Below are 25,688 nucleotides of genomic sequence, written 5' to 3' on the forward strand. Positions count from 1 at the left end.
GAAGAATATCCGAATCTTTTTGTTCTTGAGTCTCTTCAAGATCTGTCAAGACAGAAACGAAAGGAAATCTCCAAAGAATCCCACAAAAACACGAACTCCGGTGTCGCGGGCAGATTGTTCACCGCCTCGCAGGTTTAGGCAATCTGTTACCCGCGGTGGACTTGCCCTTCCCAACTTCCTCTCTCCCCTGGAGATATCTCTGATCCTCAACATTGGATAGCTCAGATGTTACTCATTCGTGCTACTCCTCATATTCACATGGCCCTTCCTCCTCAATAGTCTACTTTTTTTGCTTTTCACCCACTGCACCTCAACAAAAGCAATCGGAGATACTACCCACATTTAATTCCCCACTCCTCCTATTCAGCTCCTCAAATGGTTTCCTACGGCTGATCTCAGAACCCTAATTGCTGGATCGTATTTGCCGAGTTTGTCCGGGCTCCCGTGTCTGGACATCCTCCCTGCCGATCTCGCATACAGCCCTTCAGCTTTTACTAATCTGGTGTGCGTGTCGTGGGCCCGGGACTGGCGGTGGTGCTTTCGGATATTATTCTCTCTCTGGCTCCCACCAAGGTCTTTCTCCACCGGGATCGGGTGACCCATACGGAGTACGGAGTGCTCCAGTGATCAGGGTTTCGTGCTACAAGTGTTGAAAATCCCCTGCAAGTAACCGTATGGAGTACATAGATTGCTTCATCATCTGGGCATACATGCAAAATGACGGTGTACTCCGAACCGATTGGCCATTTGCTCAGCAGCAGACAATAGTGCTTATCTTCTCACATGTATTGAATCTACCTGACAAGGGATCCTTGTCTATAGTTGTAGCGCCCACCAACCTCTGCGATGGAGCTGACAGACAGTCAGGCCTTGTTTCGACCAAATTTTGAACAAACGATGCTAGCTCCGAGCGACCGGCATTGGCTTCAAATCATTGCCTGAAAGATGCAGTTCTTATAGGAAAATTCCGTAAGAGGGTGGATACGAGGTCTAAATCGAAGATCCGAGCCTTAGTTCGTCTCCAGGGTTGTCCCTCAACCTTGGAAGCAGCGAGGTCCACGGGTACTCCACAACAGCAACAGAGCATCAAAGATCACGCGCCGATCAATTGAAATAGATTCATACATGAGAATAGAAAAACTGAATTGCCTGCTATGTACTGATTAGGCATATCATTTTCATTCATCGTCCTCATCCTCGTCCTCATCATCCTCATCCTCAGCCTCGGAAACCTCTTGACCAAGCTCCTTGAGTCGGTTCTAGGATATGTTAGTAATGTCCCGCCATAGATCGATAGTAAACACACCTTGTCTTCGGTTCTCTTGGCCTCCAAATCCCCAAAGACGATAAGCAGGTCCTCCAGTTCTGACTGTGCTGACTGCCGAGCTTCCTCCTTTTCCTTGGCTTCCGCATTGGCCTTTTCAAGCTGTTGCTGAATGGTTTTCAGAGCATCGGTCGCAGTGCGGGCCTGTGACTCGGCTTCCTTGGCCTTTGCCTCTGCCTCCTTGGCCCGTGCTTCCAGCGCAGAAGTCTCGGATGCCGAGCCCTTTGAAGCGGTCTCAAGATCCTTGCTGGATTTCTGGGCTTTGGTGAGCTCTGACTCGAGGTTCGAGACGGACTTTTTCAGGGTAGCGATTTCGGCTTCGTGTTCCGCTTGGGCAGATTTCAAGCTGGATTCCAGAGTCCCAATCTTTTGTTCATGGCCAGTGACTGCGGTCTCACGTTCTTCTTTGCTTGTGGAGAGGCTGGTCTCCAAAGTGGTGATCTTGCTCTTGTAATCGCTGGCTTCCTTCTCGTGCTGCTGTTGGGCTGTGGCCAGCGTAGAGTCAAGATCCTGGAGCTTCTTTGTAAGATCGGCAATTTGTCCGTCATGGGACCCCTTCTTGTTCTGGAACTCCGAGAGCTTCTTGTTGAGATCGGCAACCTGTTCATCGTGAGACTTCTTAGTTGCCTCGAGATCCTGGACCTTCTGCTCGAGGGCTGCAACCTGTTCATCATGAGATTTCTTGGTTGCCTCCATATCTTGGATCTCTTTCTTAAGAGCCGCAACATTTGCATCGTGAGAGGTTTTCGTGCCCTCAAGATCCTGAATGGTCTCCTCAAGACCTGCAATCTGTCCGTCTTGAGACTTCCTGGTAGCCTCGAGATCTTCTATTTTCTTTTGAAGACTAGCAACCTCTGCGCTGTGGGAATTTTTCGACTGGTCGATCGCGCTCTGGGACTCTTGAATTTTTCTGCTGAGATCAGCAACCTGTCCATCACTGGTTGCTTTCAGACCCTCAAGAGTTTGAATCTGTTTTTGGAGCCCCGCAACCTCACTGCCGTGTGCAGATTTTGACTGGTTGACGCTGCTCTTCAGGTCTTGAATCTTCTTGTTGAGGTCAGAAATCTCAGTTGTGTGCTGCCCACGAATGCGAGTAAGTTCCGCCTCCATGCCACGAATCTTCTGCTGCAAGCCAGCCACTTCTCGCTCATGGTGCTCTCTTGCTTGTTTAGCCTGTTTGTCTTGGCCCTCTGCTTGTGCAAGAGCTTGCTTGAGTTGAGTTTCAAGGGCTCGAAGCTGCTCACCATGTTGCTTCAGCAGTTCACTTCTTGACCGGTTGTGCTGATCTTCCAGTTTCGCGAGTTGTTGGGAAAGCTCTTTCGCGTGACTCTGTTGGAGGGATTGGCTGGACTGCTGAGCCTTTGACAACTCCACAGTGCCGGACTCCTTTGTCTTCCGGTGATCTAATTGCTCCTGATCAAGCTTCCTTTGAATTTCCACAAGGTCAGACTCCAACTTTTGGAGTGTCTGAGTACGGTCTTCAATCTCGGCTCGTAAAGTGTCCACAAGTTCACGCGAGACTCCCTTCTCCACGCCATTGGCGACGACTGAAACCTCAAAACCGGGTTCTCTATCAATTGCACGCAGTAGGCGACTGAAGTTGTCCTTCAGGAACTCAACGAATGCGCGGTCGAAGAAGACTTCCGGCAGTCCTCCTTCAAGCTGACTTCCCGCGTTCTGGGGTAGGACCTCGAAGTCACGGACCAGTGGACACTCTCGAAGTCGTGTGATCTTGTCGATGTATTGCTCCCTGCCGAGCTGCTCAATAAGCAGTTTGTGGAGTGTAAGGCGAGGGATTGGGGAGTCCTTGGTAGAGAACTCGTAGATAATTCCCAGCAGCACAGTGCACAGACCAGGTACCAGCTTGCTCGGAGCGCGCTGGTGCTTAATTTCTTGCAGCAAGGTCTGAATGCTACTACCTTCTCCCAATAGATCATTGACGACATCTGGGTCTTCAAACAACCAACCACAGAGGAGCATCAGATATCCGACAGTGATTCTTTCATCATCGCCGCGCTGCAGCCCAGTGATGAGATTGCCAACAACTGATTGGACGCTTGTAACGACTTCTTCACCACTCTCGGCGTCGCCTTCGGTAACTTTCATAGCAGTCGCCTTCGCCTCGCCATCGTCGAAGATCAAGTGGAACATCAAAACGCAAGCCATCCATACTTGATATGGGTCAGCATTTCCTCGCGATTCCGGCGCAGTGAGCAACACAGATATGATATTGGGAATGGCATCTTGCCCGCTGGTATGCCCTTCAATGGCTCGCCTGAGCACGTGCATGCGAATCCCAGGGTGATGAGCGAAGAACGCTTTCATGCATTCGCAAGCTGCAAGACGGGCATCCAAAAGGTTGTTGGGGGCAGGCTCAAGACTGAGTTTCAGGAAAGCCTCAATGACATTGATTCGTAAAGGCTCGTTGACATTGCCGTTGCCATTGACAGTCGCATCGCCGCGGCTATGAGAGCCCCACAAGACCTCGATGTCACCGAATCTCTCTTGTAAAGGCGAATTGCCACGGATGAGATCAGCACAAGTTGACAACGCCTGGAGCTGTCAGTCTTTGAAATGTTGACAGGTCTAACTGATCTAGAAGTGCATCTCACCTTTGCTGTTACGCTGACACTGAATCGTTGACCAAATGCAATGCTCAGAACCTGTTCTGTAACGCCATTTTGCCAAAACGCAGTTTGGTTGATAGGTGTGCTCGCGCTGCCGCGGATCAGAAATAGCTGGATGATGGCCAACAGGCCCCAGACGTTCTTGTCTCGGTGCACTAAAGTCCATTCCGGCAGCGGCTCGTCCCCCTCTGGCTCTTGCTGGCATTCATGCAGAAGATGTGTCACTCTCTTCACACAGCCAGTCTCTCGGAAAGATGACTGATTGGAGATATTGAATCTCAGGAGGTGGGCCAACAAGGACAAGCAGTCCTCAACGACCTCGGTTCCAAGGCTCAATGCTCCTTCCTTGTTAATAAGATCAAGAAGAATTTCAAATGTGTTCTCAAATGCGACAAGTTTCTGCAGTTCCTCGGAGGTAGGTGTAAGAGCAATAAGTAATACGAGAGCCTCTAACAATTGGAAGAAAACACTGCCGGTCAGCGTTCCGTAGTTAACCAGAAGCGATTGTAGTGTTTGGCAAGACATACCGTTCCGCACCGGTTCCCTCGAGTCGGTCAGGACATTGACCAATTTGGAAATGCCGAGTGGCGCTGTGAAAATGCATTCTTGTGTTCGTTCCGGTCGTGCGCTGCAGATGTGTGAAATCAATTGTAGAGAATATAGACGAGAATAGAATTCGCGGGCTTCGAGTAAATCGAGAAGGGTGGTGATATTATCTTGTCGCTTTTAAATCGTGAGTGGACAGAATAATCTTTGGAAATATATCACGATTCGTACCTGAGTAAATGAGTCCGCAAGCCACAAAGCTATTTCATCCGATGCTTCAGGCTATAGCTGGCTATTAGGAATTGGACCATTGTATTGTACAGAGACAGGTACCCACGCTATTTTCATCTGGCGTGAAGAGCATCAAAAGGGTCTCGAGGACCACTTTTATGGTGTCCACGTCTTCGCCGTCATTTTGTAGACTGCTGATCAGTGATCGCAGGCCACCCGAGGCAACAGACGCTGGATATAGCTTCGCAAAGCTTCTGAGACCCTGAATAGCGGCTCGGCGATCCTCCAACAGTGTAGCACTCTGTAGCCTACTGCTCAATACATCGATTGTGTCCGTCGCCGTTTGTTTTGGCGGAGCTTGTGATTCAATAATTCGGAACATCGTGGTGGGGTTTCAATATCATGGTCACCGCCGGCCGAGGGCGTAGGAATTGATAGTCATCTAAAGAAAATATTAAAGCCAGAGGAATGGTCAAGTTGATCAATTCGTCCAAGTACAACAGCAAGCTGTCCTGCCGCCGCTGCCCAAGGGGGCTACCGCTCTCGGCTTTGATTGCAGAATCCCCGACCGCCCGCATTTTATCTTTTCGTCAACCGGGAAGCTCACGGTTAACCTCCCAAACCTAGCACCGCGATCATCTCTGCGGTTGCATCTTGTGTTACTACTTGGTTCGGGGAAATTTGGATATATTACTCACTTGCAGCTCACCGCGTGAGACCCACGAACGTGAAACTGCACCCGCGCCCACACGAGTCCTGTGAACCGATTGCGACAACGCTCACTGATCTCACCCACGCCTTGATTCCAGAAGTGTCGCATCGCCAATATGGGTGTCCCTGCGCTTTTCCGATGGCTCTCCAACAAATATCCGAAGATTATTTCTCCGGTTATTGAGGAGCAAGCCCAACAAGTGGACGGCGAAGAAATCCCGTTGGACATCACCGGCCCCAACCCTAATGGCGAGGAGCAGGATAACCTTTACCTCGATATGAACGGTATCGTCCATCCTTGTACGCACCCTGAGGGCAAGCCCCCTCCAGCGGATGAGCAGGAGATGATGCTGGAGATCTACAAGTACACTGATCGCGTCGTGAACATGGTGCGCCCAAGGAAGCTTCTCATGATCGCCATTGGTATGTGTCCCCCCCTGATGATTTGGGATTCCTCAACCGCTCTCATCCAAGCGCAGCTCACTAATGAACCTCGATTTCACGTTTAGATGGTGTTGCCCCCAGAGCCAAGATGAACCAGCAGCGCGCACGTCGATTCCGCTCCGCGCAAGAAGCCAGAGAGAACGACGCAAAGAAGGAGGAACTCCATAAGATGCTCGCTCAGCAGCACAAGACGAAAACCGGCGAGGATTACATTCGGGAGGAAGTTGTCCAGAAAACATGGGATAGTAACGTCATCACGCCTGGAACACCTTTCATGGATATCCTGGCAGCCTCGCTACGATACTGGATTGCCTACAAGCTCAACACTGACCCTGGTTGGGAAAACGTACGTTGTGACCTCTTGGCCTGTCCTGGAGCAAATGCTGACCTTTCTAGTTGAAAATCATCATCTCGGATGCCACGGTTCCCGGAGAAGGAGAGCACAAGATTATGAACTTTGTGCGATCGCAGCGCGCATCGCCTGATCATGACCCTAACACTCGTCATGTCATTTACGGTCTGGTAAGCCTTTTGTCCCAATTCCGCTTTATGGCCTATCATGCTAACCCTTTTAGGATGCCGATCTGATCATGTTGGGTCTTGGCACACACGAGCCCTACTTTAGAGTTTTGCGAGAAGACGTTTTCGCTCAAGACTCAAGAGGTCGGGGATGTAGGCTGTGTGGGCAGAATGGACACAAGGCCGAAGAGTGTCTAGGTCGCCCTAAGGAGAAGAATGGAGAATTTGATGAAAAGCAAAACGCTGCTCCTCTGAAGCCATTCATTTGGCTACATGTCGCTGTGCTTAGAGAATATCTTGCGGTTGAACTTCGTGTTCCCCAGCAGCCCTTCCCCTTCGACTTGGAACGTGCCCTTGATGACTGGGTGTTCATGTGTTTCTTCGTCGGAAACGATTTCCTTCCTCACTTGCCCTCCCTGGATATTCGTGAGAATGGTATCGACACACTGATTGCGATCTGGCGTGACAATCTTCCTGCCATGGGTAGCTACCTTACTAAAGATGGAAGTGTCGAGCTGAAAAATGCCCAAATCATCTTGCAAGGACTGGCCAAACAAGAAGACGCTATCTTCCGCCGCCGTAGACAAGCGGAGGAGAGGAAGCAAGCCAATGAGAAGAGACGCAAGGAACAGGATGAGGCCCGCAATGCGGAGCGCTCCCAAAAGCGCAGACGCAGTTCACCGCAATACGACGCTAAGTCTGGCGGTCGCTCTGGTGGTCCTGCTGAGATAGTCCCACCTATGGAACTGATCACTCCCGGTCGTGGTAATTTGGCAAAGGAGACCAGGGAGCTGACTCATGACATGGTCACCAACCGTGGTGCCGTGTATCGTGCCAATATGGAGAACAAGAGTGCCGCTGCCGTGTTGAAGAGCAAGCTCATGAAGGGCAAGCAGAACGAGCCTGAGCCCAGTGAGACACCGGTTGAAGATACATCTTCGGCACTCGGAAAGCGCAAAGCTGAGGCAGCCGATCAAGAGGACGGCGAGGCGGGAACCCCGGGCAGAGACTCCCCTCCGCCTCCTCCCGCCGTTGAGAAGCCGAAGACAGATGAAATGCCCGAGGACACTGTCATGCTCTGGGAACCAGGTTACGCTGATAGATACTACGAGCAAAAGTTCAATGTGGATCCCAAGAACCACGAGTTCCGCCACCAGGTCGCTCGTGACTATGCCCTAGGCCTATGCTGGGTTCTTCGATACTATTTCCAAGGATGTCCTAGCTGGAGTTGGTACTACCCCCACCACTACGCGCCCTTTGCTGCCGATTTCGTCGATATCGCGGATATGCCGGTGGAGTTTGACCAAGGCAAACCGTTCAGACCCTTTGAGCAGCTGATGGGTGTGCTTCCCGCCCAATCTAACCACGCGCTGCCTAAGGTTTTCCATCCTCTGATGGAAGATGCGAACTCCCCTATCATTGATTTCTATCCAGAGGATTTCCCGCTCGATCTCAACGGTAAGAAGTTCGCGTGGCAGGGTGTAATTCTTCTGCCCTTCATCGACGCAAACCGCCTTCTCGAGGCTATGGGAACCGTCTATCCTCTTCTGACCGAGGAGGAGAGAAGTCGCAACACCCATGGCTCCGAAGTCCTGCTTCTATCTGACCGGAACCCACTGTACCAAGATCTTGTTTCCAACTTCTATTCCAAGAAACCAGGCCCTGCGCAGTACCCGATCAAGCAAGACCTCAGCGCGGGCCTGGCAGGTATTGCCGAGCGTAGCGATACCTACATTCCCCACAGCTCGTTGGTCTCGCCCCTGGAGGCACACGGCATGCCCGGAGTTGATGAGGACCGTTCTCTCACGGTGTTGTACACACTCCCCAAGTCGTCTCATGTTCACAAGTCCATGCTGCTGCGCGGCGTGAAGCTGCCGACACCAATGCTGGACTCGAGTGACATCAGAGCCACCAAGGGTCGTGCTCAGAACTCAGGCCGATCCTTCGGTGGTGCTCCTTTCCAAGGCCGAGGCCGCGGTGGCCGCGGTGGCTACCAAGGTGATCGCCCTCAAAATGATCGCCCGAACCCATTCGCCGGTCATCTTGATCCCAACTTTGCCCCCGGACCTCCGGGTGGTCCCGCCGGAGCTCACATGGTGCCTCCTGGGTGGGTGCCCCCTGGTCAAGGATACGGAGGTTACTCCAGAGGACCTCCCCCTCCTCCACGTGGTGGAATGGCCAACCAATACCCACCCCAACAAGGTTATCAACAACCCCCTGCTCATTACAATCAGTATAACCAGGGCGGTCAATACAACAATGGGTATCAAGGAGGCGGCTACGGCTCGAACGATTATCGCGGAGGCCGAGGCGGCGGCGGTTATCGTGGAGGAAGAGGCCGCGGAAATTACCAAGGCCAAGGTGGAGGTGGAGGTGGATATGGTCGCTACTAAATCGAGACATGATCTTGCATCCTCTTTTTCATTGTGATTATTCTGGTTCTTTCAATACTGCTGCCATACTATCCGGCAACACTGATCATAGGGCTTGATGTCCTGGGGATAAATGGAGTTAGGGGCGGTTTCAAAATCAATTTAACTTGCGTTTTTGCAATCATCTTTTCCATGTAGAACCATTTTCCTACGATCCAACTCACTTCGCGTGGTCGTTCACAACAGCTCTATAGAGTCTGTCCCTTTGTGGAAGGCGGTATAGCCCACGGAGGGGTGAAAGGCGCAAGGCGCACGGGCAAAAAATCGAGGTGGGGTGAGTCACTATCGTGCCCTTTGCGATTTGCAAACCTCTCACTTTTGCATATCAATTTAGCCATGTCGATTGATTTCCCTGCGGAGGAAGAGCTCGTTCTCTCTCGGTGGAGGGAGATCGATGCCTTCAAGCGCCAGGTCGAACTCTCAAACGACAAGCCTCGATACTCTTTCTTCGACGGCCCACCCTTTGCTACAGGATTGCCTCACTACGGCCACCTGCTTGCCTCGACTATTAAGGATGTCATTCCCCGATACTGGTCCATGAAGGGCTATCACGTCGAGCGTCGCTTCGGTTGGGACACTCACGGTGTGCCAATTGAATATGAAATTGACAAGAAGCTCGGCATGTCCGGTCTGCAGGCGGTCCAGGAGATCGGTATCGAAAAGTACAACGAGGAGTGCCGTGCTATTGTTATGCGATACTCTACTGAATGGCGCCAAACTATTGATCGCCTGGGTCGTTGGATTGATTTCGACAATGACTACAAGGTAAATATCACGCTCGCGTGTCGACGAACTTGCCTTAGCTGACTCAAATCGCTTTCTAGACTATGAACCCCTCGTTCATGGAATCAGTCTGGTGGGTTTTCAAGGAGCTCTTCGACAAGGGCCTTGTCTACCGTGGATACCGTGTCATGCCCTACTCCACTGCCCTTAACACCCCGCTCAGCAACTTTGAGGCGCAACAGAACTACAAGGACGTCCAGGACCCTGCTATTGTGGTGACCTTCCCTCTGTTGGATGACCCCGAGACCTGTCTGCTTGCATGGACCACCACCCCATGGACCCTCCCATCCCACATCGGCCTTTGTGCCAACCCCAATTTCGAGTACGTCAAGATCTACGACGAGGCCACGAAGAAGAACTATATCCTGCTGGAAGCTCTCCTCCGGACTATTTACAAGGACCCTAAGAAGGCCAAGTTCAAGATTGTCGACCGCATTAAGGGTTCCGATATGCTGGGATGGAAGTACGCGCCTCTCTTCGACTACTTCTACGATGAGTTCAAGGAGGCTGGTTTCCGTGTGCTGAATGACGAGTATGTCACTGCTGAGGATGGTGTTGGTATCGTCCACCAAGCCCCCGCATTCGGTGAGGACGATTACCGGGTCGCCATGGAACACGACGTTATCAACGAAACTCGTCTTCCTCCCAACCCCATTGACGCCCAAGGTTGTTTCACTGCCGAGGTCCGCGATTTCGTGGGCCAGAACGTCAAGGCCGCTGATAAGGGCATCATCAAGCTCCTCAAGGGCAATGGTCGTGTCCTTGTTGACAGCCAGATTACTCACAGTTATCCTTTCTGTTGGCGATCTGACACCCCTCTCATTTACCGCGCTGTTCCATCGTGGTTTGTGAAGGTTAAGCCCATCATTCCCGATATCCTCGAGGGTATTGAGAAGTCTCATTGGGTTCCATCCAACGTCAAGGAGCGCAGATTCGCCAGCTGGATCCGCAACGCCCACGACTGGAATGTTTCTCGCAACCGTTTCTGGGGAACTCCTTTGCCTCTCTGGGTCAGTGATGACTTCAAGGAGGTTGTCGCCGTTGGTAGCATCGAGCAGCTTCGCGAGTTGAGTGGCTACGAGGGTGAGCTCCACGACATTCACCGTGACAAGGTCGACCACATCACCATCCCCAGCAAGCAGGGCAAGGGTGTTCTTCGCCGAGTCTCCGAGGTGTTTGATTGCTGGTTCGAGAGTGGTGCTATGCCCTACGCCAGTCAGCACTACCCCTTCGAGAACAAGGAGCAGTTCGAGGACAGCTTCCCTGCCGACTTCATTGCTGAAGGTCTTGACCAAACTCGCGGTTGGTTCTACGTGCTTTCCGTTATTGGTATGCACTTGCGTAACAAGCTTCCTTACAAGAACGTCGTTGTCAACGGTATTGTTCTTGCTGAGGACGGCCGCAAGATGTCCAAGCGTTTGCAAAACTACCCTGACCCAACTCTGGTGATGAACTCGTACGGTTCCGATGCTCTCCGTCTATACATGATCAACTCTCCTGTTGTTCGTGCCGAGCCCTTGAGATTCAAGGAGAGCGGCGTCAAGGAAATTGTCGGCAAGGTGCTGCTGCCCTTGTGGAACAGCTACAAGTTCTTTGAGGGCCAAGTCGCCCTTCTGAAGAAGGCCTCTGACGTTGACTTCATCTTTGATCCCTCCGCGGAGCGCACTAACGAGAACGTTTTCGATCGTTGGATCTTGGCCAGCACCCAGAGCCTGCTCAAGTGGGTCAACCAGGAGATGGCTGCTTACAGACTGTACACCGTCGTGCCTCGACTTCTCGAGCTCATCGACAACACCACAAACTGGTACATTCGCTTCAACCGCAAGCGTCTTAAGGGTGAGAACGGCGTTGATGACACCTTGCACGCTCTCAACACTCTCTTCGAGGTTCTCTACACCCTGGTCCGAGGCCTTGCCCCCTTCACTCCCTTCCTCACCGACAACATCTACCAGCGTCTTCTCCCCCATATCCCCGAGTCCCTGCGCGGTGTAGACAGCCGCTGTGTCCACTTCCTTCCCTTCCCCGAGGTCCGTGAAGAGCTCTTTGATGCCACTGTTGAGCGCCGTGTGTCCCGCATGCAGAAGGTCATTGAACTCGGACGTCTGAGCCGCGAGCGCCGCGCCATCGGTCTGAAGACTCCTCTCAAGACTCTTGTTGTGATTCACAACGACCCCGTCTACCTTGAGGACGTCAAGTCGCTCGAGAGCTACATCCGCTCAGAGCTCAACGTGCTTGACCTCGAGCTTTCTTCTGACGAGGCCAAGTACAATGTCCACTACTCTGTCGAAGCCGAGTGGCCTGTGCTGGGTAAGAAGCTGAAGAAGGATGTCCAGAAGGTCAAGAAGGCCCTGCCTCAACTCACCAGTGAAGACGTGAAGGGATACCTTCACAACAAGAAGATCCTCGTTGATGGTATCGAGCTTGTTGAGGGTGATCTCGTTGTCAAGCGTGGCATTAAGGAAGACGAGAACTCCAAATCCCTCGAGACGAACACCGACTCCGATGTTCTGACCATCCTCGATGCCAACCTGTACCCCGAGCTGGCTCACCAGGGTCTGGGTCGTGAGATCATCAACCGTATCCAGCGTCTTCGCAAGAAGGCCGGTCTGGTCCCCACTGATGACGTTAAGATGGAATACACCATCATCTCCGATCCTGACAACATTGGCATCACCGAGGCCTTCAAGTCTCAGGCCCCTGAGATCGAGAAGGTTCTCCGCCGTCCCGTTGACCAGAGTGAGTTCGCCAGCGATAAGCTCCCTACCGGCGAGGAAGAGGGTACCATCTCCCAAGAAGAGCAGGAAGTGCAGAACGCCACCTTCTTGCTGCGCCTTCTCAAGCTTTAGAAATTTGTCTTAAAGAGCATGTGTAGATAGCAGTCTACTGTTAAAATTCCCTTGAATGAAAACGTACTTATGATCTTCAACCCATTGTGAATACATATTATATGATACAGTAGAGCAAACTCCATCCAAAACAAATAAAAAGTCTTCCAGAAATCCCAATTGCGCCGCTATGTCCAGGAAGGTTGCACAAGTGAATGGACTTTGTATTGTTACCCATCTCAGCTTCAGTGGAAATGCTGCTTAGCCCTTCTTAGAAGCCGCCTGTGGAGGTGTGATTAGCATAGTAGACTGCACAGCACTGGCCCAATACTTACAAGATAGCAGTCCTTTAGTCTCATGAACTCTTTGGCACACATATCCTTGTGTACTGAGTTGTAGTCAGTAACAACACACTTTCCGTATGCCGCTACCTGAAGGAATGTCAGTAATGCAGGTCGGCAAGGGATCGACCGGGCTACCAACCTCAGCAGAACATTGGGCCGAGGCCTTAGCAATCTTCTCAACGGGTCGAGTCCTGGCAGGCATCTTGAAAGACAGAATTGATGATATACCGCTCTCAACTAAAGTGGAAGTTGAGGCCGATGTAGAATTCCTATAATGTTACGTAACACCACGTGATCTGCATGTTTGTGTCGCGCCAACCAAAACAACCCGAATCGGTGCAGTTAGTGCATGCTTTACTCTGTTTCTTTGAACGTGCTGATCGAAGCAACTCTCTACTGGCGCATGTATTGTACTTTTGGCGCATCCCGCTTTCGCGATGATCTATTTGGTTCCGCAGCTCTATGACCCAGATGCGACAAGCGCGCCTTGAGATCGCGAATTTTCGATGCCTCCGATATCCTCTCAGCGTCGAACTGTGACCGAAGAGGGCTCATCTCTTTCAGATGAAGGTAATACACCATTGATCCCCTCCGCCGTTGAATGTACTCTGACCGCGTTACAGATGTCGGCTTCCTCTTCCAGGTTATCTCCGGCGCCGAGCACAAGCCCGAAGTCAATCGACTCCCATTCCGGGCGCTCTTCGAGTCATATGATGAAGCCATTGGGGAACATGGCGTCAACGTGGACCCGGGCCATGCGTGCTTGCGCTTCTTGTTCAAGATGGGAAGCAAAGGCGTGCACGGCGAGACACTCTACGACAAGTTCGAGAACGCGCTCCAGCAAATGGGGATCATGATTGAATTCGGTGACGAGGGATCGACAAATATCAATGAGACGCAAAACTCTGGTCAATATACAGTGGAGGTTACGCACAGCCAGTCTGTTGATTACAACAACGACCATCAACATGAACATGAACATTCACACATTCCGAATGGTGTGCCACCGACTCCAAGACGGCGCGCATCCTTCAACACTACATATGATATTGGCGAGGACGCTACACAGAGAAGCTTCATCAACCGTCCCAGCTCTCGCTCCTCAATGTCTCGACTCGAGATTGGTAAACCCAAGTTCTCTGAGCATAAATTGTCACCTACCCATAAGAAAGATACAGGACCTCTGAAGTCCCCGGATCGTACTCAATTGATCAGTCAGTTTTTGGACGTGGGCCGCCGGCTTCTGAGCAGATTTGATGGTGTGGAAAACAAACATGAAACGGAAGAGTCCCCTCCATTGACAAATGGAGTTATCGCAAGGTCAGCTGTTTCCCGTGATCGCTCGAAGAGAGCAGCAGAAGCCTCGCGTTCCCATCGATCCCCATCTCTTGAATCCTCGGACAGTTCGCAGTCCCAAGAAGTGGAGTCGATCATGTCGCAAGGCCCCGAGAATGATTCATTTGAGAAAGAAGAAGTGCCCCCTGAGTTCCTTTACCGTCCCCAGCTTTCAGATCTCCTTCGGGATGCATCGACCTTCAACATGTACAGACAACGGTCGATCTGCCGTCGCATTCTGACACTTTGGCTGAAAAAGGCCTTCCAAGCCCGACAAACTCGCGAGACGAGGGAAAACTTGGCGACTAGCTATGACCGCAGTCTGCTTCTCAGACAGGCTTTTGATCCTTGGTTGGGAGTCATTCAAGAGAAGCGCCATTCGGCTCGCACAGATCGTTTCTTCAAGCATCTTGAGACGCGTGCCAACCGTGCACGTGAGCTATATCTGATGACCAAAGCTTTCAGTCATTGGGCTCAGCTTACATCGGAAGAGGTAGCTCGCACGTCCGCTGCTCGAAAACACGTTCTAAGTGTAAAATACTTCAAAGCCTGGCGTGAGATCACCGCTGTCAATGAACTGAAGGCTCAGCGTTTCGCGTTGAAGAGGCCATTCCAAGCGTGGCGAAAAAAGGTTCAAGACTTGAGGGATGCAGAGAATCAGGCAGTTGCCGTACGCAACTCAAAAGTTCAAAAGTCATCATTTTGGCACTGGTGGTGGTGTTTCTGTGATCGCCGCGTTCTTGAAGTTTCCGACTACAGACTGAAAAGACGTTCGCTTCTGTCCTGGCTTCGAAATTTCCGAAACATCCGCGAGCGTGATCATGAAATAGATCTCCACAACAAGCGATCATCTCTTATTTCGGTTCTACAAACATGGTCTCAACACTCGCGCGACATTGCCATGGCTGAGCATGATGTTCAGAGATCCCGACGTCAGCACGATCTCAAAGAAACCTTTGTTGAATGGAGAATACAGGCCCGGCTGGCTCCGGCTGCTTCTCAGGTTTCTCTGATGGTCGACTCTAGAATTTTACGCTCTGCTCTCTCACAGTGGGTTGGCAAGGCCCGCATGATACAGCAGGCCGAAGACGTGGATCGTTATCGCATTCAACGTAATTCATGGATTTCGTGGAACGATACTCTTCGCTGTTTGGCGCTCCGCGCTCGAATTGACGAGCGTCTGAAGATGGAAGCCATGTACAAATGGATCCTAATGGAACGATATGAATTGATGCGAAGAATCCGAGAGCAGCGCATCAAACGAGAAGTTTTTTCTCGATTTGTGACGAACACTCGAGATACTTACACTCGTTTACTCTTCCACGCGGAAGCTTATGAGGAGAAACAGGCAGAGTCTCTGGTTCAATCTAAGTTTGCGATTTGGCGTGACCAAGTGCAGCTTCAGCGTGAGCGAGAGTACATTGCGTCGGAGTTCTATGCTCCACGCTTGGCAGCTGAGTCACTTGGTATCTGGCGGGAAAGACATCAGCAAGTGATCAAAATGGAGGGTTGGGCCCAAGATGCGCGGTTCTATTTCTTAATGAAGAAGTCGATGAAGCAATGGCGCAAAGCCAAGTCCGATTCTGGTAAGAGGCGACGCCAAGAAGCGTATGCCAAAGTGCGACGAATGGTGAAAATCAACCTTGCATCGAAGGCTTTGTTTGCTTGGGCATCGAAAACCCAGGTCATCGTGGATATGGAGCAACAAGCTGCCGATGTTGATCGGGACAAATTGCTGGTTGATACGTCCGATATCTTTGCTCAATGGCATGAGAAGACGAACAAGAGGATCCAGGAGGTGCAGGATGCTGACGATTCATACTTCCGACAAGTTGCATTTGACCAGCTCATGCAAATGTCCGAGACCTTCGTTATCCGCCGTGAGATGGAAGACCAAGCAGACAATGTACATCGCCTTCACGTTCTGCGCGGAGCATCTGGTGCCCTTCGCAAGCTCAGCCTCCGCATTTTCCAGGTCAGCAATCATGCCGAAACGGCCGAAGCCATGCGTGAGAGGAACCTACGAAAACACTCAAGGAACATGTTCCGCGACTGGGTTGACAGTGCCCGTATGAAGCTTGAAGCCCGTGACACCGCCGGTCCATCCATGACACCAGGACCGATGTCAACGTATGGAAACGTGGATGGTGCCGGGTCTGCGCTCTTCGACCCATGGTCCCAAGACCCCGCGGAAACTCCCTTCAAGCTCAGCGACATCACATCAACCTCTCAAGCCACCTCTCATGACCCGATCTCTGCAAGCCCATTGGCGACCCCGAACTTCACTACCTCTCCATCCAAACGAGCAGCCCGAGCGCGAGCCCTCGCTCAACTCTCTACCACCCCCGCCACCCCCATGCGCACACCCTTCGCAAGCCGCCTGCTCCGCGCCGGGACCACAACTGCTCTCACTACATCTTCCAAGCGGCCACGCACGGGCCGGCGAAGCTCGGTCGGTACTAGCGTTCGGTTCGTGGACGAAGAACCGCCTGAATCTCCGACTGATGGTCGTAGGTCGGCGAACCGACGTCCTTGATCCCTTCTATGTCCCAATATTGGAACTTGGCCGTTGCTTTGGTTTCATGTACATCAGTGCTTATACCTTTCCTCTCATTTGTTGATAGGTGCGATCGTGTTTTATTCCATGCATCATCCGGCGCAACATATAGCGAACTGAAAGGGTTCTGGTTTTTGGGTTTTGGGTATATTGATTTTGTACTTTTGCCATGACTGAATGAGATGATCAATTATGAAATAAATTTACGTAACCTTGGAACTACCAAGAACTCTATACTAAACTGATACGTGACAAAGTCTGTGTCGGAGCAATGTCTTAACCATCGAAATGAGGGATATGGTCGGCGTTGAGCTCGCTACGAATTACATCTCGCATGAAAGCCTGCACATGTTCAGCTGAATCGACTTGGGACAACCAACACTGGTTGATGATCTGTCCGTATGGAATAGCAGAAACATCAGGGAACTCCTTTCTCTTGAATCTTTCTTCCACTTGATCGCTAGGAATCTCCTCGTAGGGACTGGTCCCCTGAAAAACCTCGTAAAGAGTCGACCCGAGCGCAAACAGATCTGTAGCCACGGTAGGTGGGTCTCTCCAATGTCGTGGGAGATAGAATCGAGTTCCCTCACCAGAGGCCGGTCTAGACCCGTCTAGCGAAGAGCCAGAGAAATCAATGATTTTGATATTGAGCGTTGAGTCCAAAACGAAATTCCGCGGTTTGATGTCACCGTTTTCCATATACTCAAGAATAAGGCCATCCCTGGAGTGATCCAACATCCGTACTAGCCTTTCATGCAGGTCAAGGCGATGATAGATACTGGCTTCTTTGGCAATGTACAGGATGTGGTTTTCCATTTCAGCGTCAGGAAATGGCGATTTGAGGACGGTACCATCAGCAAGGAGTTCGACAATCCCAGTTAGCCCGCCAGAGATAAATTGTCCTTGAGCATCTCTGGTAATGGTTTCGACCTTTCCGTGTCTAGGTTCATTTGCTTCACAATCATTTTGAGGCCCCTATGTAAGTTGGTCAGGAAACTGTTGTAATGAAAAGAAACGGGCTTGAGTTATACCGCTTCAATATCGTGATGAGTGGGCCAGTGGATCAGGCGTGACAAAGGAGAAATCAACGCAATCACTATCCACTCCTTGAGACTACAACATACCGATAGAAATCGTCGCAGTGTCTTCGAAAAGAGTACAAAAGCCATTTGAAATGCGGCGATTATCGGTGATGTTGTTTGAAGACCTCACGATTCTCGTGCAAGATAGTAGTCTGTCACGTGATTTACAGTCTCTGAATCTCCAATCACTAATTCTCTGTTCACTTAAGGTCTATTGAATAAAGAATGGAAATTACAATAAATAGTAATGGAGGCAGGTTTGGAGTAAGTAAGAAGGTCTAATTTGGCGAAGAAACTAATAACAAACAAGGAAGGTAAGAAAAGCTACCAAGTATGGAAGCAAGAGTAGACTGGAGACCTTGGGAACCTTGGAGGATTTCAATACTCCTGGGGTTGATAATAACATTGGACAACCCTTTTATATTGAGTCAACCTGCGGGGATTGGAAGATATAAACTTGGAAATATTCATGGATGTAGACTGAGGAGATATATACAACGGACCTCGGGACTATTGATTAGATGCTTATCACGTATTGCCTAGAACTTTGGAAGTGGAAGCTGTATAAGTACGAAATAAAGGAGCTATATGTTCGGAATCTGGTATTCTGAAGCTGGCAATTGATTAACAAAATGCCTATATAGATACAATATACCCTAAAGTCATTGTAGACAAGCTTGATGTGGCTTGGAAGGAGGTCATACTAAGTGGAGTGGCAGCGTAATCGACCTCCGCCTACCCTCCGTCTACCCCAACAACCCCCCAAAACCAGTCGACCTTCCCCTTTTCATCCCTTCGCAGCTCGATCCGCTCATATACAATTTTACTGGACCTGGAAATGGTGTAACGTGGCTCTGAGCGCAACGAGCGTCCCTCCGAATCAACCGCCTCTATGCGAGCGGTACTGCCAGGCAGACCCCCAGCTAAGCTCCAGTCGTTCAGCACGGCGCTCTGGAATGGTCTTCGCGTTGTTGTAAGTATCCCAGCAACTATATTGTCTAGCCATACAGCTCCATTGCTGGATTCAAGCTCGTTGTCGCTGACTCTGGCCCCGCGCACTCAATAGGCATACATTTCTGGTCATGCGCTGGTCATCCTCGGCGGTCCCCAAACACTCCTCCAAACGATCTACGTCGACGATACCGATATACTTGAAGCTGTCGTGATTGATGAATCGTCTGGAAAGATTGCTGTCTGTGGTGGCCCCGATGTGTTTGTGTACCAGCCGTATGGCATCCAGGGTGAAACGCTCAAGGTGCGCACCCAGCCCGCTCTACGTGGCCCGAACTACCAAGTGTTTACGTGGAGAGATACGATTGATATTGATACATGGGTTGATTTAGTGGTCCCTCCTGAACACGTTTCGTGCCTCCGATGACGACGAACCGATCTATACTTTATCGTGGGGTTCCGCGAATGAGCTCCTAGTGGGTAACTCCCGCCTCGCCCTTTGGTTCATGAACGATGAGCCGCGCCTAGTATGGAAAAGGAAGCTTGCTGCGCCGGTCAAATTTGCCCAGTTCTCGCCTGATTCAGCTTTGATTGTCACAGTCGGACGGTATGACCGATTGGCCAAGATCTGGAGACGACTTGCGTTCGGCGCAGACGAGGTTCGATTCGAGGTCTCGTATCTGCCACATCCTGACGTTGTGACCGGCATACACTGGCGACTACCCCGGCATCCCGAACAATCTATGGATAACGTTCTCTATACATTTTGCGCCGACAATAAGATTCGAGTATGGGCTGTGACAGACCACCATGCACTATCTGCGTTGCAATTATGGACGGAGATTGACATGGGAAAGTCGGTTCAGCCGAGACTTGCGTCGGACAAACATCATGGCTCACATCGACGGTATGGATTCATTCTTGATGGCCGCGATTTCTGTGTCGCAACAGAGCGCGCTATTCAGCGAAGCACCGGGAACGGAGCGAATCATGCGTTAGAACATATTATCGAGGTTGCGAGCAATGCCCCGGAGATATGCGTTGTCACCGATGGCGAGGGACACATGTCTGCCTGGGCATTGGAGGACGTTGGCTCCAAAGCAAAGACCAATCTAAGTGTCTTCAATATTCTGCATGTGGAGGGCTTGGAATTCGGATTTGCATTTGACAGAGCACCACAAGAGGACTATGCACAAATTAGCGCATTCCAGAGTACATTATCCGACGACAAGTTGACTGTTCTAGTCCATCACTACGATGGCCGGATTGAGTGGTATGACTCCCACGTGGATGTCCTCTTCGATCCCGCGCCTCGCAAGAAGCGAATAACCCAAAGGGCCTCTTGGTCGGGTCACACTGCTCCTGTGAAGAAGATTGTTCGCAACGCAACTGGCGATACATTGGTGTCGCGTACTAATGAAAATAAAGCCACTGTGTGGAAGCAGCAGCGCCGAAATGGGGGGTCAATTGCGCACAAGAGTGTTCTCCTCTCAGATGAGCATATTCATCGGACGTGTGTGATTGACGACACTGATCTTCTGGTCAATCTTCATCACAAAGGCATCTCACTGTGGGATTTCAGCGCAAACCATGCTAAGAAGCTGGCTTCTCTGCCGTTTACCAAACCCACGAAACCCCTTTGTGTCTTGTCAATCCCCAGCACCGAAACACATCCAGGCGTTGCCTATATCGCAACAATATGGGCCGATATGCGCGGAATTGTGTGGGAAGTGCGGTCGCCTAGTCTCGATGACCGAAAAACAACACCCGAAACCAATCCAGATCAGATTATGCGTGCATTCTGCACGTTTGATATGGGCTTAGATGAAGAGGTCGCATACATACTCCCCGTGGACCCGGCTGGCCCAAAGGCCCAAACTTCGAAATTCTTCGATTCATTCTCGACTGATATCGCGCTCTCTTACACCAATAGCGGAGTTGTCAGGACATGGACCGCCAAGGTCGATCCGACGAATGTCAAGATTGACTGGCTACTACAATCCACCGTTGATACAGGAATCACAAATCCTGCGCTAGCTTCCGGTAGCTCTATCCGGAAGGCAGCCCTCATTGACGAGACAAAGACCCACCTCACTATTTGGGATACGAATAACGCGCAACTCGAGTTTGAGGAACATTTCGCTGCACATGATATCATTAGGGACCTGGACTGGACCTCAACACCAGACAAGCAGTCCATTTTAGCCGTGGGATTCCCCCACAAGGTCGTTCTCTTATCGCAACTTCGCTATGACTACCTGGATTCACGGCCATCATGGACGCAAGTTCGAGAAATTTGGATTCGAGATCTCACCCCCATCCTATAGGAGACTCCTGCTGGCTGAACAATGGGCATTTGGTCATCGGAGCTGGAAACCAGCTGTTCGTTTATGACAAAGACATTGATGTTGGTGATCGACTTGTGTCTGAACTCCGCATGCCTTCAAGAGGGCTCTCTTCCGTCGATCTCTTCGATGTCGTCAGCCGTCTCAACGGCCCGTTGCCTGTCTTCCACCCTCAATATCTGGCACAGTGTATTCTTTCTGGAAAGACCAACCTGGTACATTCAATTTTGCTAAACCTGCACAAAAAGCTGAAGTTTTACACGGAAGGTGATGAGCTCGATGGCTTCCTGGAGATGCCCGTTGAATACTTCTACAAGGAAGATGTCAGTATTTAATATACCCCATTTCCTTTCTTTTTTTTTTTCTGACAATTGCAGGCTGCGCAACAATCGAACGCCAAAGAACTGCGCTCTTCCTATCTTGACGTTAATGAAGAGGAGATTTCTTCGGTGATGGACGAAAAGGCTGCAAGTGCACTTAACGAGTGCCTAGCGCGGATTGCCCTGCCTCAGCTCTCAAGCCATGAGCAATTCCGCTTAGCAGATACCATCGAGTGTGTCGCTATGGTTGACAAGCACCGACGATCTATGGATGATAATGCGGCTCGCTATCTTTTGTTCTTCCGACAGCATATGCTGCGAAAGATCCAAGGAGTGGCTAACAAAGACACTGTCTCATGGAGAGAGATCGTTTGGGCTTACCACAGTAGCAGCCAGGACATTTTGACAGACCTTGTGTCTCGACAGTTCAGTGCAAAATTAACATGGAAAGCAGCTCGGGAGAGTGGACTTTTCATGTGGTTGTCAGATCAAACATCTGTGGTACGTGCGTTTCCATCACGACTTCCACACCGACCTAACCACCGAGCAGAAAGCACAACTTGAGATACTTGCCCGGTGCGAATACACCAAGACGGAAGAGAGAAACCCAACCGACTGCACGCTTTACTATCTTGCCCTGAGGAAAAAGAACGTCTTACAGGGGCTTTGGCGGATCGCACACTGGAATCGTGAACAAGCAGCCACCCAGCGTCTCCTTGCCAATGACTTTACCGAAGCGCGCTGGAAGACATCGGCGCTCAAGAATGCATATGCTTTACTTGGAAAACGGCGATTCGGTATGTTGCTTGTCCTGCTTTGTTTCGACAATGGCCCGTGCTGATCATTTGCAGAATACGCCGCATCTTTCTTCCTCCTGGCCGATCATCTTCGCGACGCTGCGAATGTTCTCATCAATCAAATGGGTGATATTCAACTTGCAATTGCTATAACTCGAGCTTACGAAGGGGACACTGGACCCGTTCTACGAGAGATTCTCGAAGAGAGACTCCTTCCCCTAGCAGCTTCTGAGGGAAACCGCTGGATGGCCTCTTGGGCTTTCTGGATGTTGGGTAGACGGGATATGGCAGTGCGAGCACTGATTGTAAGTTATTTCGCGCAAGTTGCAAAAACCCGACTAATCACTTCCAGTCACCGGTTGAGACTCTATTAATGCCGGGAACCCCTGCCACACCGGGTAGTCCAGGACGCGTCAAGCTTCAATCAAAGTCTTATCTTTCGAACGATCCCGCATTGGTGGTCTTATATCACCAGCTGCGCGCAAAGACCCTCCAAACTCTCAAGGGTGCGTCTAAAGTGCATCCAAGAGAAGAATGGGAATTCGTTTGTCGCAATGCCAGACTCTATGATCGTATGGGATGTGATTTCCTCGCTCTGGATCTCGTACGCCACTGGGAATTCCTTGGTGGACTTCCTACCCAGGACTCTATGAAGCCGGACACATCCATCCAGATGAATGGCGATGATGTCGACTATCGGAAGCTACTTCGCCGGCGGAGCAGCCTCGTCGTTGCTGATATGCCGGTGAGGTTGGCAGATACGGCACAAAAGCCCGCAGCGTCGGAGACACCGAAGGACGTCCCAACAGAGCAGTCGAAGCCAAAGCCAAAGGCGCCGACGATGTTCCACGAGCCAGATGCTAATTCATTGTTGGACAGCTTTGGATTCTGAGGTTATAGTCGCCCAGGCCTGCTTGCATGGTACCACATTGCTTGATGTAATATCTATTGATCAATCTATCATTGTTTGAAAAGCATGCAACGCTCTCGCCAATGACATCGGGACAAGCCCAATCATAGCAACAATTGGCAAGTTTGCAGGACAAAATAAATGAAAAAAAGATAACGTGCCAGTGGCTTTTGTTTGATTTCTATCTAGTATACATAAAAGTTCCAAGGTTCTCGCAGGTTCGTAAAACATAATCAAACATCAAAGCGCTCCAAAATCAAAACGTTTCAAACTTCTGAGCATTGCGCCTAGATGAGACGGGCAACCCGGTTCCGCAAAACCGACAGACGTCGACGAGCCATCATAGTGCGGTTACCCGCAGCAGTGCCATTTCCATGACTGAAATTGAAGTGCTGCGTACCATTATTCTTAGCCGAAACAATCTGCGAAGTCTTATTCTTCAACAACTCCATCATCTCATGCACAATATGCTCACTCTCAGAATGACCAGCATTGTTGACACGACTCTCCTGCGCAGGCTCACGCTGATTATTCGTAGTCTGAGCCACTCTCCAAGTATCCGAGTTCGACCCCGGTGTCTGAATATTGTTGATATCATCAACGGAAGTTTGTTTCTCAGCGCGAACAGGTGCATCGGGCTGGTTGGTGGGAACGCCTTGTTGAACATTGGCTTGCTTTTGAGCAGCCTTGCCAGGCGTGGGGATCTTGTCTTCGTGTAAAGGGCTATCCTCGTCACAGATGAGATTTACCCAGATTTGACTGTATGCTGCGAATGCGCGCTTCTCGCATTGGCTGATTTCGACTCCGTTGCGGATTTCTTTGCTGATCAGGGGTTCGTCGATGCATTCTGGGACCTCGTGGACGGTGATGTTGCAGCCGCTGCCGCCTTCTAGGAAGGGGAGGTCGTGGTCGTGGGTGAGGAGCTCTGCGTCGATGGAGACGGCGCTGACGAGGCTGTGCTCGTAGGAGGGGACTGCGATGTTTTTGCAGCTGTTGACTGTGATATCTTGAGAGGGAGCATTTTCTTCGTAGTTTTCGTAGGTGTCAAGCTTGGTGAATGTGTCTCCTGGACAGTTGGGATAGAAGTGTGTCCATACCCTGGCAGTCCCTTGGGAGGAGACGGTGCTTGAGAGCATGGAAAGGGCGAGGAATGATGTGGAGAGGGAATGCATGGTTGCGAAAGGGTATCTGAGCACTGGAGATAAATGCTGAGATGTTGAGATGGATAAGATCTTAATTGTAGAGAGGAAGATCCATGAGGTTAGTGCATCTTATATATGCGTTGATCCCATCATTCCACCTGGTGTTGTAGTAATGAGATGGCGGGGAAGAATGAGTGGAATGACTATGATGCTGGATGGAAAGCGTACTTGAAAGATTAACGTCATACTTAGGGGCTGGCAAGTGCTCTTTAATTACCTGCCTCTCAGTTCATTGGCCTGCTGTACATTCCAGTCCCAGAGTGTCGATAGAACGCCGATCTATGACAACGTGAGGTATGTGGGCTTCTGTCATACATTCCAGAGAACGGCTGTTCGCCTCTAAGAAGGCTTAGAAATGCTTGATTGCTGGAAAGGAGCACCTTACCATTGGCTGGATGTCTTTTGAAACATGACAGGTTGCAATCGATAGTGGTGAGGTTAAATGAAGTGCTGGTTATGGGCAAGTTTGATTGGCAGCCCTAGATGACCTCCTCGATGAGTGGGTCAGACGAGCAATCTGGGGTGATCATAGTGGTTTCATAAGACATCTTCCTCAGGCTTAGAGAGATTCCTAATCGGGGAATAAAGCAAGGCTAAGAAGCCAGTAAGGGTATAGGTATATTGTCAGAGGGAGGATGGCCTAGCAGGGCGGTACAAACCCGCATCAGCTGGACTGACCTGCCTCGCGGCATTATTCACAATGCTACAGCCGTTTCGAGGGCTCTGTCATCTTCTTTGAATGGATTCTTGGATTGTGCCAGTTCATGTGCAGACAGTAGAATGAAATTGGCGAGAAGAAATCAGGGACGAGCGTCTTGATTTTGACATTTCTCCAGAGTCCACCAGGCCTTCGTTGGGATCGGTTCAACGATAGCAGACTCCAATGACGTACGGAGTATTTGAGAACCATTTCCCATCAGAGACAGAAAGGATGTCCTGCATGTTCCGTTTGTCGACAGTTGGCCGACGATGTCCAATAGCGGCAGCAAAAACATCGAGCTCCCAAATAGACCACCCTAAGCGCCGGCGCTCTTCCTTCCTGCACTAATCGGTTATGTGTGGGGTAAGTAGGGGGTTAGGCCAATAGCAAACATACTAGTGAATGCCACGGTGCAGTCACATCACGGCGCGTGAGCCGCAGGGATCTTGCGCCCCCAACAAAGACCAATGCAATATGCGGACCCCCATCCCATTGGCTGCCTAGCTTGGTGAAACTGCTCATGAGGGCAGTTATTCGGGTATATTGAAAGCCAAGCAGCCATCTGCCCAAGTGACTCTGACACGAGGGGCTCTAAATCGCGGCCCATACCTTCCTCGCCTCAGAAAAACCACTATAACCACACTGAAATAAATTTTCTGATCTTTCGTGTCCCTAGAATATTACTCGTCTCGGCCAGCCCTTT

General features: G+C 50.7%; 10 protein-coding genes across 10 annotated transcripts; 5 read left to right on the forward strand and 5 right to left on the reverse strand.

Annotated features, from left to right (window-relative positions):
• Positions 1-1,178: 1,178 nt before the first annotated feature.
• Positions 1,179-5,110, reverse strand: N7506_006871 (uncharacterized protein; the record flags this gene model as incomplete). The annotated part of the gene is made up of 5 exons (XM_056956164.1): positions 1,179-1,259; positions 1,307-3,877; positions 3,937-4,674; positions 4,729-4,779; positions 4,835-5,110. The coding sequence occupies 5 exons, from the start codon at positions 5,108-5,110 to the stop codon at positions 1,179-1,181; spliced, it is 3,717 nt and encodes a 1,238-aa protein (XP_056810498.1).
• A 445-nt stretch (positions 5,111-5,555) lies between these two features.
• On the forward strand, positions 5,556-8,795 carry rat1 (5'-3' exoribonculease Dhp1; the record flags this gene model as incomplete). The annotated part of the gene is made up of 4 exons (XM_056956165.1): positions 5,556-5,862; positions 5,949-6,229; positions 6,280-6,405; positions 6,459-8,795. The coding sequence occupies 4 exons, from the start codon at positions 5,556-5,558 to the stop codon at positions 8,793-8,795; spliced, it is 3,051 nt and encodes a 1,016-aa protein (XP_056810499.1).
• A 375-nt stretch (positions 8,796-9,170) lies between these two features.
• Positions 9,171-12,463, forward strand: N7506_006873 (isoleucine--tRNA ligase ILS1; the record flags this gene model as incomplete). Its single annotated transcript, XM_056956166.1, has 2 exons — positions 9,171-9,599; positions 9,659-12,463. The coding sequence occupies 2 exons, from the start codon at positions 9,171-9,173 to the stop codon at positions 12,461-12,463; spliced, it is 3,234 nt and encodes a 1,077-aa protein (XP_056810500.1).
• Positions 12,464-12,703: 240 nt separating this feature from the next.
• On the reverse strand, positions 12,704-12,988 carry N7506_006874 (uncharacterized protein; the record flags this gene model as incomplete). The annotated part of the gene is made up of 3 exons (XM_056956167.1): positions 12,704-12,724; positions 12,778-12,873; positions 12,926-12,988. 3 exons carry the CDS (start codon positions 12,986-12,988, stop codon positions 12,704-12,706), a joined length of 180 nt encoding a protein of 59 aa, XP_056810501.1.
• Positions 12,989-13,292: 304 nt separating this feature from the next.
• N7506_006875 (Sfi1 family protein) lies at positions 13,293-16,657 on the forward strand (the record flags this gene model as incomplete). The annotated part of the gene is made up of 2 exons (XM_056956168.1): positions 13,293-13,356; positions 13,410-16,657. The coding sequence occupies 2 exons, from the start codon at positions 13,293-13,295 to the stop codon at positions 16,655-16,657; spliced, it is 3,312 nt and encodes a 1,103-aa protein (XP_056810502.1).
• Positions 16,658-16,954: 297 nt separating this feature from the next.
• On the reverse strand, positions 16,955-17,494 carry N7506_006876 (uncharacterized protein; the record flags this gene model as incomplete). The annotated part of the gene is made up of 1 exon (XM_056956169.1): positions 16,955-17,494. One exon carries the CDS (start codon positions 17,492-17,494, stop codon positions 16,955-16,957), a length of 540 nt encoding a protein of 179 aa, XP_056810503.1.
• A 1,158-nt stretch (positions 17,495-18,652) lies between these two features.
• Positions 18,653-21,038, forward strand: N7506_006877 (uncharacterized protein; the record flags this gene model as incomplete). The annotated part of the gene is made up of 3 exons (XM_056956170.1): positions 18,653-18,733; positions 18,827-19,054; positions 19,104-21,038. 3 exons carry the CDS (start codon positions 18,653-18,655, stop codon positions 21,036-21,038), a joined length of 2,244 nt encoding a protein of 747 aa, XP_056810504.1.
• Positions 21,039-21,059: 21 nt separating this feature from the next.
• Positions 21,060-23,065, forward strand: N7506_006878 (RAVE complex protein Rav1 C-terminal; the record flags this gene model as incomplete). The annotated part of the gene is given in 6 exon segments (XM_056956171.1): positions 21,060-21,093; positions 21,111-21,379; positions 21,434-21,877; positions 21,927-22,173; positions 22,228-22,478; positions 22,526-23,065. The coding sequence occupies 6 exon segments, from the start codon at positions 21,060-21,062 to the stop codon at positions 23,063-23,065; spliced, it is 1,785 nt and encodes a 594-aa protein (XP_056810505.1).
• A 305-nt stretch (positions 23,066-23,370) lies between these two features.
• Positions 23,371-24,255, reverse strand: N7506_006879 (uncharacterized protein; the record flags this gene model as incomplete). The annotated part of the gene is made up of 1 exon (XM_056956172.1): positions 23,371-24,255. The coding sequence occupies one exon, from the start codon at positions 24,253-24,255 to the stop codon at positions 23,371-23,373; it is 885 nt and encodes a 294-aa protein (XP_056810506.1).
• An 894-nt stretch (positions 24,256-25,149) lies between these two features.
• On the reverse strand, positions 25,150-25,507 carry N7506_006880 (fungal specific transcription factor domain-containing protein; the record flags this gene model as incomplete). The annotated part of the gene is made up of 2 exons (XM_056956173.1): positions 25,150-25,329; positions 25,382-25,507. 2 exons carry the CDS (start codon positions 25,505-25,507, stop codon positions 25,150-25,152), a joined length of 306 nt encoding a protein of 101 aa, XP_056810507.1.
• Between the last annotated feature and the right edge of the window lie 181 nt (positions 25,508-25,688).

This window comes from Penicillium brevicompactum (genome assembly GCF_028827555.1).
Source record: "Penicillium brevicompactum strain IBT 35665 chromosome Unknown utg000005l_segment0_segment0, whole genome shotgun sequence".
Classification (NCBI taxonomy): Eukaryota; Fungi; Ascomycota; class Eurotiomycetes; order Eurotiales; family Aspergillaceae; genus Penicillium; species Penicillium brevicompactum.